The 13651-nt window shown below is 41.1% G+C and overlaps 1 protein-coding gene across 2 annotated transcripts in view; it reads right to left on the bottom strand.

The window, feature by feature from the left end:
* GALNT7 (polypeptide N-acetylgalactosaminyltransferase 7) overlaps window positions 1-13651 on the bottom strand; it is a 244538-nt gene that overhangs the window by 16236 nt on the left and 214651 nt on the right. For both annotated transcript variants that reach the window (XM_033942515.1, XM_033942506.1), the window contains exons 8-9: window positions 9701-9823; window positions 4221-4439 (exon numbers count right to left, since the gene is read on the bottom strand). In XM_033942515.1, the coding sequence (XP_033798406.1) occupies window positions 4221-4439; window positions 9701-9823 (342 nt within the window). The remainder of the gene's footprint in view (window positions 1-4220; window positions 4440-9700; window positions 9824-13651) is intronic.

Here is a 13651-nt window from a genome sequence, read left to right as displayed (position 1 = left end):
GTTGCTGTTGAAATTGAAGCATTTAGGTTTAGCGGGGGTGGTTTTGCATTGGTTTGCATCATATTTAAAAGATAGAGCTTTGCGAGTAAGGCGTGGGCTATCTGTTTCCAGAATTGTGGAGGTTAAAAGGGGAGTACCTCAGGGTTCTGCAATTCTGTTTAATATTTATATGTCTACTTTGGGGGTGAAGTTTCAGGAGATGGGAGTGCAATACCGAATATACACCGATGATATTTTATTCCTTTTTTCCGGTGAGCGATGCACTCACTGCTGAGCAATGTTTGCAATGATATATGGAAATGATTGTGGGATGGATGGATGAACATAATCTGAAATTAAATGTTAACAAAACAGAGGTGATGGTAGTGAAAAGCCAAAGGGATAACTTTAAGTTAGAAAGTGTTGAAGTGATGGGTGAGAAACTGTTAGTCAAAAAAGAGATGACGATACCGGAGTATGACCATGGAAAAACAAATATTGAAAACGATTTGGATGGGTTATGCAATTGTTATATAAATTAAAACCTATGTTATCAGCATATGATTTCCATAGTGTGGTGCAATCATTAATACTAAGTAGAGTGGACTATTGCAATTCTCTTTATTTGGGCGTTACTAAAGTGAAAATGAGGGCACTGCAGATGTTAATTAACTCTGCTGCAAGATAGATTACTAGGGTTTTAAGAATGACTCATATAACCCCAATGTTGAAACAATTGCATTGGTTACCTATGCAGCAGAGAGTACAGTTTAAGATTCTTTCAGTCATACATCAAATTTTATATCACGTTTCTTCAATGGTACTAAAGGGTTGGTTTTTTTTTTTTAATCTATCAACCCAGAAAATGTTTGAGATCTGAAAATAGTATGAAACTGAGTTTGGAGGGTAAGATGTTAGTATCTCATGTTAAGATTGGGGCAACAATGTCTGTAGCTGGTGCCAAGCTCTGGAATGCGCTGCCTGGTATTTTGCGATTCTGTGATGGGAGACTGAACTTTAAGAAAATGTTGAAAACGCAATTATTTGTCAATACTTTCCTGTGGCAATGCTATTCTCTGTTAATGCCTTCTTGTCTTGTAAATGATTTTACGGGATCTTGCAGGATGAATTTAAAAGATTTTAATAATGATACCATTAATGTCTTTTTGTGTTTGTCTTGTTGAAACATGTTTAACATTTCTTAAATATGCATGCATGTAATTTTGTAAATCACATAGTTATTATGCGGTATATAAATTTAAAAAAACTAAATAAATATAGGAGATTATGACTCTTTTCCTTTGAACAAACACATTAATCCCAGAAAGCACTCATTCCTCAACACACAAGCGCAATAACATATAAATGGATCAGCAAAGTAAAGCAAGACTAACGGCTCCATATGAGAGCAACAGACTGCAAAACTCAAAAGACAAGTGTTCAAATTATCAGTCTGCTGCCGATTATCTAGTGCAGGGGCCTCAAAGTCCCTCCTTGAGGGCCGCAATCCAGGATTTCTCCAATGAATATGCATGAGATCTATGTGCATGCACTGCTTTCAAAGCATATTCATTGGAGAAATCCTGAAAACCCAACTGGATTGTGGTTCTCAAGGAGGGACTTTGAGATTCCTTGATCTAGTGGTTCTGTGGGTCTTGTCCAGCACTTGCTGCCATTTTTAGTAGAAGGAGTAAGAGCTAATAAGGAAGCTGATGGTACAAGTGAAACCCAAATCTATCAGATGAGCACCATGCCTCCACTACTGTCCTGGCTCTGTATGTCTTACCATGTGCCACAAAACACAATGAGAAGGTGGTAGATTCAGGGGCAATGTTAGGAAATTCTACTTTACGGAGAGGGTAGTGAATGCCTGGAATGCGCTCCCGAGAGAGGTGGTGGAGAGTAAAACTGTGACTGAGTTCAAAGAAGCGTGGGATGAACACAGAAGATTTAGAATCAGAAAATAATATTAAAGATTGAACTAGGCCAGTTACTGGGCAGACTTGGACGGTCTGTGTCTGTGTATGGCCGTTTGGAGGAGGATGGGCAGGGGAGGGCTTCAATGGCTGGGAGGGTGTAGATGGGCTGGAGTAAGTCTTAACAGAGATTTCGGCAGTTGGAACCCAAGCACAGTACCGGGTAAAGCTTTGGATTCTCGCCCAGAATTAGCTAAGAAGAAAAAAAAAAAAAATTTAAATTGAATCAGGTTGGGCAGACTGGATGGACCATTCGGGTCTTTATCTGCCGTCATCTACTATGCTACTATGTTACTATTAAGGGAAAAGCCCAATAGAACATCGAGCACCAGTTTCGGTTCTCAATTCTTTAACAGTATTAAGGAAGAAAAAACCTGGACTGGATTCTCATTTTAAAGAACAAACATAGTAAAAGATGGCAGATAAAGACCCGAGTGGTCCATCTAGTCTGCCCAAACATACATGCTCCATATGGGCCAGAAACCCAGAGCCCTGACCAGTAGTGTGCTTAGGTTCCATCTACTGGAGTTTCCATCAAAGTTCACTCCAGCCAATCTTAACCATCCCAGCCATCGAAACCCTCCCCCAGCCCGTCCTCAACTGAATGTTCACATACGGGACACAGGCCGTGCAAGCCTGCCCAGTACTGGCCTTAGTTCCTTCAATGTAAACCCATTATTTTCTGATTAGAGATGCTCTGTGTTCATTCCACACTTGTTTGAACTCTGTCACTGTTTTCTTCTCCACCAGGCAGAATCCTTGACAAAGACTCGGATCTGACAGGATGAGCTGACTTGTATGCATAAGGATCTACTTTACAAAGTTGATGATTTGAAAAACCACAATCAGTGGAACAACTTGCAATTTCCACCAGCCAATAAACTTTAGGGATATTGTGGTGTGTTTTTCTTTCAATAAAGACAGAGCAGCTCTGTCAGAAAGCTAGAAAGGGAACTGAAACATTAAAAAGGATCTGAAAAAGTTAGAAGAATGGTCTAATATCTGGCAACTAAAATTCAATGCAAAGAAGTGCAGAGTAATGCATTTGGGGATTAGAAATCGGAAGGAACCATATGTGCTAGGAGGTGAGAGGCTGATATGCATGGATGGGAAGAGGGACCTTGGGGTGATGGTGTCTGAAGATCTAAAGGCAAAGAAACAGTGCGACAAGGTGGTGGCTGTTGCCAGAAAAATGCTAAACTATATATAGAGAGGCGTAATCAGTAGAAGAAAAGAAAGAAAGTGTTGATGCCCCTGTACAGGTCGATGGTGAGGCCCCACTTGTGTTCAATTTTGGAGAATGTATCTGGTAAAGGACATAAAAAAAGACTTGAAGCAGTCCAGAGGAAGGTGATAAAAAAAATGGTAGGAAGTTTGCGCCAGAAGACCTATGAGGAGAGACTGGAAGCCCTAGAGGAAAGGAGGGACAGGAGAGATATGATTCAGATGTTCAAATACTTCAAAGGTGTTAACGTAGAACAAAATCTATTCTAGAGAAAGGAAAATGGTAAAACTAGAGGGCATAATTTGAGGTTGAGGGGTGGTAGATTCAAGAGTAATGTTACGGAGATGGAGGTTGATGCATGGAATGCGCTCCCGAGGGAGATAGTTCAAACAGTGACAGAGTTCAAACAAGCATGGGATGAACACAGAGCATCTCTAATCAGAAAATAATGGGTATATATTGAAGGAACTAAGACCAGTACTGGCAGACTTGCACGGTCTGTGTCCCGTATATGGACATTCAGTTGAGGATGGGCTGGGGAGGGCTTCAATGGCTGGGATGGTTAAGATGGGCTGGAGTGAGCTTTGATAGAGACTCCAGTAGATAGAACCTAAGCACACTACCGAGCAGGGCTCTGGGTTTCTGGCCCAGAAATATCTAAGAAAAAGGCCCATTTAAATTAAATGATTAATTTATGGAGCATGTATGGTTGGGCAGACTGGATGGACCATTCGGGTCATTATCTGCTGTTACTATGTATAGGATCTCTAAGGGAATGGATGGCTTGGAGGGGCACACTGGATGGGCCATATGGTCTTATCTGCTGCCTTCATTTTTCTATCTTTCTGTGATTCTTTGTCTACAACAGCAGTGATTAGTGGGCTGCAAATGTTTTTAAATAACCAACAAATTCAAACCTGTTTTAAGCATAGTAGTAAGTCAACATAACACAGTAAAACAAATCATCTTTTCTCCTCACAGCTCATTCAAAACACATTAACACAAAAATTTCTAATGTATTTCACAAGCCATGTACCTACCTCACCCCACTCCAGGTTTTTAGATGGTAAAGGGTAACTTAAGGGAATGTCATAAGCTATTTCTTCCATGAACCATTTAAAGCTTTTGCAGTTATGATCTTCCCGAAACTTTTTGAGACTAGATATATCTCCAAATGCGAGTGCCTTTGTCTCAGGACGGCTTGCATAGAAGTAATCTTTGTAATCATCCCACCAAACTTCCACAACACGGACATAGTTCTGTGAGAAAACAAACAATGAGATCTTGCCTAAATAAAAGAAAAGAGTAAAGATTTGGTAGCACAAGAAGCCAGCCTTAAGAATAAATAGTACATTATACATGTATAATGGTGTTTCATAGATAACCTCAACACCTGCTACATGCCACCAGGCCAAGAGTTTACATCATTGCTTCAGCCAACTCTGGCAGAAGAAGCATCACTGGCCCAGGGCTGAAAGGAGTCAGAGTAATAGTGAGACTGAATGAAGGAGGAAAATATATACCAAATTATACAAAACAGAATAGCACAATAAAATAAAAACAAACAAGATTGGAGCTGTCAGGGTCCATTTCCAGGATCTTGAAATTTTTGGCTAGTGCACAAGTTTTAGAAATATTTTCCTACCCCTGCAATTTATACACAAATATATACAGGCTCACTAGAAACAGATTTGTAATGAATGAATTGTGTAAAAATATAGCTCCTGCATGCATGAGAGTATTTCATTGTTCAGTTTTGCACAACGGGGCCCTCAGGTCAGGCAGTGCCAGCTTGGGAATGGATGGGTACAAGCAGAGAAATCATTTGGGACCTCAACAATGCAAAGGGTTCCCCCAGCAAAGAAAAATGATGTCGCTTCAGAGTGCCTGACACTGGCTGGATCCAAGCACCAGTATAATGCGTACTCATGTTGTTGCATCATCCACTTTACTTTTAACAGCTTGTTGTAGACCAGTAAGGCAAGAAGCCTTAGATCCCCAATGCATGAACCAGCAAATATGTTTATGTTTATTTAAGATTTGATATACCGCTCCTGCATTTTATTGACCTAAGCGGTTTACAATGCATCAAACTAAAATGAAATTAGGTACTTGAGAAAAACTAACTTATCTGTCCCAAAGGCTCACAATCTAGCAAAAATACCTGATAAACTAAGGGCTCTTTTTACTAAGGTGCGCTAGTGGTTTTAGCGCGTGCGCTAAACGCTAACGCTTCCATAGAGCTTGCGTTAGTATTTCTCATTTAGCACGTGGTTTGCGCGTGCTAATCTTTTGTGCGCGCTAAAAATGCTAGTGCACCTCAGTAAAAGGAGCCCTAAAAATATGTGATATTACAACATATTTCTAAGATCAAAAATCAAAGAAATAGAAAAGAGAAATAATAAAAGAAGATAAAAAATTAAAAATAAAATAAAACAAATTTAAGAGAGAGAAAAGTCTCTGAAGCGGCCTGATAGCAAACAGTCATATTTTAGTGCAGGTCTTAATAATAATAATAGCTTTATTTTTGTATACCGCAATACCACAAAACAGTTCAGAGCGGTTTACAGGAGAAGAGATTGTACATTTACAGCGAAGATGCAGAGTCAGATTAACCAGGGTAAAGTAACCAGTAACAATAACAATTAAAATTAAAAAGTAAGATAGGTACTTAGAAATTCCCTTACTGTCCCGAAGGCTCACAATCTAACTAAAGTACTTGGAGAATAACAAAGAAGTGAAAAATAGAGATAGAGGAAAAATAAGAAATAAACATTCTAACAAGACTACATTGATCTAAAATACTTTGGAAGGATGAAGAGAGGAGAGAAAGGAATATATACAGTTACAAGGGAGTGCAGGATGAGGATAGTAAGATCTGGGGAAGAAGAGGTATATAGGTGAGGAAGGAGATGAAAGGAAGGAAGGATGGGGTTAGAGAAATTTATCAAAGAGGTAAGCTTTGAGAGATTTTCTGAAGGATAGGTAAGATGGCGCAAGAGAGATGAGGGTGGTAAGGCAATAATTCCATTTGCCAGCTTGAAAAGAGAGGGTTTTGTCCAGGAATCTTTTTTAAATACATCCCTTTGGCGAGGGGAAGGCAAACAGGTGGGCATTGCGTGTTCGGAACAGCACAATTCACAGATCTGCCACTGGCAGAGCTTGAGAGCATTAAAGAAATTAACTTTTCTAAAACAAATCCACTAAAACTGTTATATGAAATAAATAAATCCAAATCAACACGAATCAGTACAAATTAATACAGATTGCAGTCCCCATTCCATTATTCAAATAATGGCTTCCTCACTCTTGCTAATATGTGGTATCAGTTAAGGGGCCATTTTGCCAAACAGCAGTAAAAAGTGACTTTAGTGTATTCTTATGTGGATCATTCCTGCGCACTAAAGCCCTTTTTACCTCAAGGGTAAAATGTCCAATTTGTTCCAGCATTAATGGCCATGCGCTAATTTTCCCATTAGCGTGTGAGCCCCTACCACCACCTATTTTGTGGATGGTAATAGCTCATGTGCTAACCGTGCGCTAATCAGTTTGCACTTGGCAATGTAGCAGTGTAACTGATTAGCGCAGAACATGCCCAGTCTACCCCCAGCACTAAAAAATACATTTCATCTACTGAGGGATGCCTGAACATGCCCACGGTAAAGAATTTTTAGATGTGGTAAGCAATCACGGTTTCAGCATTTGCAGTTTCGATTATTCACGGTTTTTAGCTTGCTGGCTCCTCCCCCCAAATTACACCAGCTTGAATATAGAAATCGCTAACTCCAAGCGTTTACAGAGAAATTCACTGATTCCCAGCACTTTCTTTATCATGTTTTTCCTCTCCTTCAGAAACAGGCCAGGTCTCCTACCATGTTATTCGCGGTTTCACCATATTCACAATGGTTTTTAATAGAAAACAGCAAACAACATATAGAAAAGTTATTTGCGGTTTTTCAGTATTTGCGGTTCTGTTAATCCCCTATCACAGCGAATACGGAGGGAGAAGTGTACTGTGTTTTACCCTATAATGATTTGATCTTCCATGGAGATGTGTGTTTTACACTTGAGATAAGGGCAGATGAACAGACTTTGGTTAAATTAGTACCAATATTTTTCTGAGGTGAAAAAGTCAGGCCTCTTTTGCAGATAAGGCACAACAGCAGGAAATAGCACTGGCAAGGCCTACCTGTAGGTGAGGAAGAGCTGTCAGTGAGAGGGAACCACTGAGTTGTAATGAAAAGGACTTGGTCCTGTGATGTGAGATGGAGATGGGCACCAAGAAGTGGTATGAGCGTATATTTTTTAAAAAAAATTTCCTATGTAGTCTTTTTCTTAGGCTTTTGAACAGCCCTATTCTTCCACAAAAGGGCCCAAGGTAGTTTACATTATACAACAGAAGGTGCATTAATATAGCACAATATAAAATATACATTTAAAAAAATCCTAATGTTGCACTACCTTTCCCGTATCTTCACTAAAGGAAGGATAGGGCCCATTATGCAACCACAAAATAAAACTCCCTCCATGTTTCATACCAATAAATATTTTAAACGAATATGAATAAAAAGCATAATATAAAAAGTACATAAATCAATTTAGCAATATCATAGCAATATACTCACTGCATCTTCCAAGAACTAGTAGCAAAATCCAAACTTTAAGATCTACTGATTACATAGAAACATAGAAAGTGACGGCAGATAAGGGCCAAGGCCCATCCAGTCTGCCCACACCAATGACCCTCCCCTACCTCCCTTTGTGAAGAGATCCCACCTTTCGATCCCATTTAGCTTTAAAATCAGGCACACTGCTGGCCTCAATTACCTGTATCGGAAGACTATTCCATCGATCTACCACCCTCTCTGTGAAGAAGTACTTCCTGGTGTCGCCATGCAATGTCCCTCCCCTGATTTTCCACGGATGCCCTCGTATTGACATGGGTTCCTTGAAGAAGAAGATATCCTCCCCTACCTCGATACGACGCGTGAGGTATTTGAATGTTTCGATCATGTCCCCTCTCTCCCTGCGTTCCTCTAGGGAGTAGAGCTGCAATTTATTCAGCCGTTCCTCATACGGGAGTTCCCTGAGCCCTGTTACCATCCGTGTGGCCATTCGCTGGACCGACTCAAGTCTCAGCACATCTTTGCGGTAATGTGGTCTCCAGAACTGCACACAATATTCCAGATGGGGTCTCACCGTGGACCTATATAATGGCATTATGACTTCGGGCTTACGGCTAACGAAACTCCTGCGTATGCAACCCATGATTTGTCTGGCCTTAGATGAAGCTTTCTCCACTTGAGTTGCAGTCTTCATGTCCTCACTGATGATTACCCCTAAGTCACGTTCTGCTACAGTTCTCTCTAGGATCTCACCATTAAGACTGTAAGTCTTACATGGATTTTTGTTACCAAGATGCATGACCTTGCACTTTTTGGCGTTGAAATTTAGTTGCCAGGTCCTGGACCAATTCTCCAGTAGGAGGAGGTCATGTGCCATACTATCGGTCTTGGATTTGATGTCAGGTCCTGTTGTGTTCTTGTCTACTATATTGCATAATTTGGCGTCATCGGCGAATAACATTAATTTACCCTGAAGCCCCTCAGCCAAGTCCCTTATGAAGATGTTGAATAAGATTGGGCCCAAGACCGAGCCTTGCGGTACTCCACTGATCACCTCTGTCATTTCTGAGGGGGAGCCATTCACCACCACCCTCTGAAGTCTACCTCCTAGCCAGTCCCCCACCCATGTAGTCAAGGTTATCACCCAAACCTATAGAGTTCATCTTGCTCAATAACCTGCGGTGTTGTACGCTATCGAATGCTTTGCTGAAATCCAAGTACACGACGTCCAGGGACTCCCCAATATCCAGCTTCCTCGTCACCCAGTCAAAGAAGCTGATTAAGTTGGATTGACAAGACCTCCCCTTTGTGAACCCATGTTGACGGGGATCTCGCAGATTCCCCTCGTTCAGGACCGTATCCAATTGGTGTTTGATTAGGGTTTCCATCAGTTTGCTCACTATTGATGTGAGATTGTTGCAGTTGTTAAGGTCATGCTCTTGAAGAAGCTACCCAAAGGGCCCCGCTCCCCTTACATTTGGGACTGTCCTGTCCTAACCAAACAGCTGGTCTAAATGAAAGACTTTTCTGGATGAAATCAACAGGGAGTGGATAGGACCAATACTAGACCAGAACGGTGGAGTTGAAAAGCCTCTGCAGAGGCCAGCTGGAACTGGAGGAAAACAGCAGCAGCTGGCAGGCTGGTGAGATGTGTCCTTTTTCCTCTCCCTGCCATAGGAGTGGCCTAAATTGCTCCCCCATGGCATCAGTTTGAAGGGCACTGAGTCAACATCTGGCCAGCAGAGCAGGACAGAAAGTTTGTGTAAACAAGTTTTACAGAAACATTATGAATGACCAATTTGTATGAAGAGAAGTAAAAGTGAATAGTTACTGCATATGATTCAATTTACAAAGTTTGAATGTCTAGATCTGATGTTTTTTCTCCAGCCACTCACCTTTAGTGTTGGAGAGGACCCTACATAAACAGGAGGGGGATTTCCTTGCCATCCTTGCAGACGATAGATGTGTCCAACACGAGAGCATGGCACAAACAGTAGTTTTCCTCCACACTGCCAAATCTAGAAGACAGAAAATCCAAACAAACTGGGTGACTATAACTGGAGTGCCAGCCTTCATGAAATCCCAAAAGAAGAGCAAAATACATATTTCTAACAAAAAATTAAACATAAAAATTGTCCTGCTTCCAATAATCTACTCTCCTCTTCTGGGCCAGATTCACACTTGGGTTGACAGATCGATGCTACCTCCTTTAAAATTTCTTAAGTTAAGAATCTCCTAAAGTAGTTTGTGCTCATGAAATAGTACTCATAAGAGCATAAGAATAGCCATAATGGATCAGACCAATGGTCCATCCCGTCCAGAATCCTATTTTCATAGTGGCCAATTCAAGTCACAAGTACCTGGAAAACCCCCAAATAGTAGCCACGTTCCATGCTACCGATCCAGGGCAAGAAGGCTTCCCCCCATGTCTATCTCAATAGCAGACTATGGACTTTTCCTCCAGGAACTTGTCTAAACCTTTTTTAAAACCAGATACGTTAACCACATCCTTCAACAACACATTCCAGCACTCAACTATTCTCTGAGTGAAAAAATATTTCTTCCTATTTGTTTTAAAAGTATTTTCCTGTAACTTCATCGAGTGTCCCCTAGTCTTAGTAATTTTGGATGGAGTAAAAACTTAATTCACTTGTACCCATTCTACACCACCCAGGATTTTGTAGACTTCGATTCGATTATATCTCCCCTCAGCCATCTCTTTTCCAAGCCAAAGAGCCCTAACCCATTTAGTCTTTCCTCAAATGAGAGAAGTTTCAACCCCTTTATTATCTTGGTCACTCTTCTTTGAACTTTTCTAATTCTGTGATATCTTTTTTGAGATACGGCGACCAGAATAAAACGCAATACTCAAGATGAGGATGCACCATGGGACAATAAAGAGGCATTATAACATTCTTCGTCTTATTTACCATCCCTTTTCTAATAATTCCTAGCATCATTTGCTTTTTTGGCAGCTGCTGCACATTAGGCAGGTTCTGGCGTATTGTCTACAATCCAGCATTCAGTGAAATCAGTGCTGGATTGTAATCTTGTAATTGGCATATCAAAGAACTGCCATCATTTCTATCTGCCCACGGGACTATTCCCAAGCCTGGGGGAAGTTTTAGGGGGGGGTCACAAGAACATAAGAGTTACCATACTGGGACTGATTAAAAGGTCCATTAAGCCCAATATCCTGTTTCCACAAGTATCTGGCAAGATCTTAAAGCATAGAACAGATTTTACGCTGCTTATCCTAGGAATAAACAGTGGATTTCCCAAAGTCCATCTTAATAATGGCTTCTGGATTTTTCTTTTAGAAAATTATCAAAACCATTTTTAAATCCTGCTAAGCTAACTGCTTTCACCACGAATTCCAGAATATAATTACATGTTGCTTAAATAAATATTTTCTCCGGTTTGTTTTAATCTACTACTTAGTAGCTTCATCACATGCCCCCTAAACAGGGTAGACGAGGTTCCTGGCCAATTAAATCAGTTATTTGGGGCTGTCTACTGATATTCAGCAGCTCTTAACTGGTTACTGCCACTGAATATCAGCACCAATCACAAAAGCCATAGATGGCTATTTTTTAGGCCGTGTGGGCAATTATGTGGTTAAGTGTCAATATTCAGCACTTAACCACTTAAATTAACCAGGCAAAACCATCAGAAGGAAGGACTCAGCCAGAAGAAGAACTCGGAGCAAGCCTGCGATGTTGCCTCTTCATCCACATAGCTTTTAAGAGGCTGGTAGGCCTGGGGCAGGAGGCACAAAGGGGCTGGCCCAGGGGAGTTACTGGGTTTTTTTCTGCCGGTTTTGACCAGCAAGTAGGAGAGTGCGAGGTAGTCTGTTGGACCCGTGATAGGGAGGAAGGGCATAGAAAAAGTAGACAGGGACAGATTTTTCAAATTATGGGGAACCACAAGTACAAGGGGGCACTCGGAGAAATTGAAAGGGGAAAGGTTTAGAACAAACACCAGGAAGTTCTTTTTCACCCAGAGGGTGGTGGATACATGGAACGCGCTACCGGAGGATGTGATAAGCAGGAGCACGCTACAGTGATTCAAAGAAGGTTTGGATAGGTACCTGGAGGACAAAGGGATAGAGGGGTATAGATAGGAGTAAAGGTAGGTTATAAGGATAGGATTAGAGGTAAATTACAAAATTAGTTAGGGACCACTGTTTCAGGCAATAGGCCTGATGAGCCGCCGCGGGAGCGGACTGCTGGGCAAGATGGATCTCTGGTCTGCCTCAACGGAGGCAACTTCTTATGTTCTTATGTCTGCTGGACTCGCGAGGGGTGGCTGCTGCTGGACCTGTGATTATGAGGGGAGCTGATGGGTGGGGAGAGAAGTGACTTGCAGCAAATCCTTTCCTGCGGGGACAAATGGCCAATTTGTTTCCCCTGTTCCTGCAGGTTTGCTGCGGGTAGCCGTGGGAAATGGTCCCCGTGTCATTTTCTAGTCTACAGCTACAAGCTCTCGAGAGTCTGAAAGCTATTGAAACAGTGTACAATCCAGGGCATTGCATCTTTAAAGACACATTAACCTAGGAGAAGTTGTTTCTTTGCAGCATACCTGAGTGGGGACCTCTGAGCCCAAGTTTCTAGCTATCTTGGCATTTGTCGGGCTTGCTCAGAGTTGCCGATGCTACCAGACAAAACTAAGGTTGCCCCCCAGTAACATCATAGGGGGCCTCGTGGTTCCTTATAAGAGACCCACGCTCCTGTGGCGCACACAGCCACAGGCATATAGCCGGAGGGGCATGCCCTGCCCCCTGGAACTCCAGGAAACGAGGTAGAGTGAAGATAGATTGATAGAAGATAGATTGATAATAGGAAAACGTAAGGCTAAAACTAAGTGTCAACCCTGGTTCCAATTGGCCCCATGGACCACCATTTTGAACCAGTAGGTAATTTGAACTTTACTCAAATCAAGGTTCCTCACTAACAGAGGTCTCATTCCCCCCTCCTCTTTCTGGACTTTGCAATAAGATGACCTTATTAGAAGGTTCTCTATCAGAGAATGGGCCTCACAAGGATTCACAAAGTGTGACACAGCTTTTACTAAAATGCCTCAGATGGTGACTTTGTTAGATATTCCATTGAGTGAGCCAGTATCTTACAAAAAAAAGCAAGATATTATCCTTAAAGACTTGTGGGGTATTAATCAAAGGATGGAGGGGTTGTTGAGATCAGTTATTTCTCATAATAAGATTTTTTTTCACAAGAAGTGGTTGAAAAATTTGTTAATGTGGACTTAAATGTTACTTTATTGGATAAACGTTGCAGTATGGTAGCTTCTCAGGTTTCTGATCTACAGGCTATTTCAGCCTCTGCAATAAAAGATTCTTGGAATATATATTTTAAAATGGAAATGCTTGAGAATGCAGGTAGAGCGAGATTTATTAATTTTCCTATTATATATTTACTTTCACCCGAGATCCTATTGAGGAAATACCTCAAAGAGATTCTAGGTATGGAAAATGCTGCTACTATGACTTTCCTGAAATATTATTATATTCCTGATAAGAAAAAGCTCCTGGATGATCAAGGAGTTGATTGTCTAGTATCTTCAGGATTAGATTTGACTGCTTTTTTAGAGGATTCTCAAGATAAGATACAGACAAGATCTACTCTTTTGGTAACTTGTCTCAATGAAGGTTATAAATATTTGATAATGAAGTTATACTTTAAAAAGAAACGAGAATTTCTGTGATGCTAGGGTAATGATATTTCCAGATGTAGACCGAGCAACCCAATTAAGATGGCAGGCCTTTTTTTAACTTTGAAGCCTAGAGTGGTTGCTCTGAATGCTACCTTCTTTTTGAAATTTCCTTGTAA

The sequence above is a fragment of the Geotrypetes seraphini genome, chromosome 1, assembly GCF_902459505.1.
Source record: "Geotrypetes seraphini chromosome 1, aGeoSer1.1, whole genome shotgun sequence".
NCBI lineage: Eukaryota > Metazoa > Chordata > Amphibia > Gymnophiona > Dermophiidae > Geotrypetes > Geotrypetes seraphini.
The sequence above is the reverse complement of the archived record's forward strand: the minus strand, read 5'-3'. Positions and strand labels throughout refer to the sequence as shown.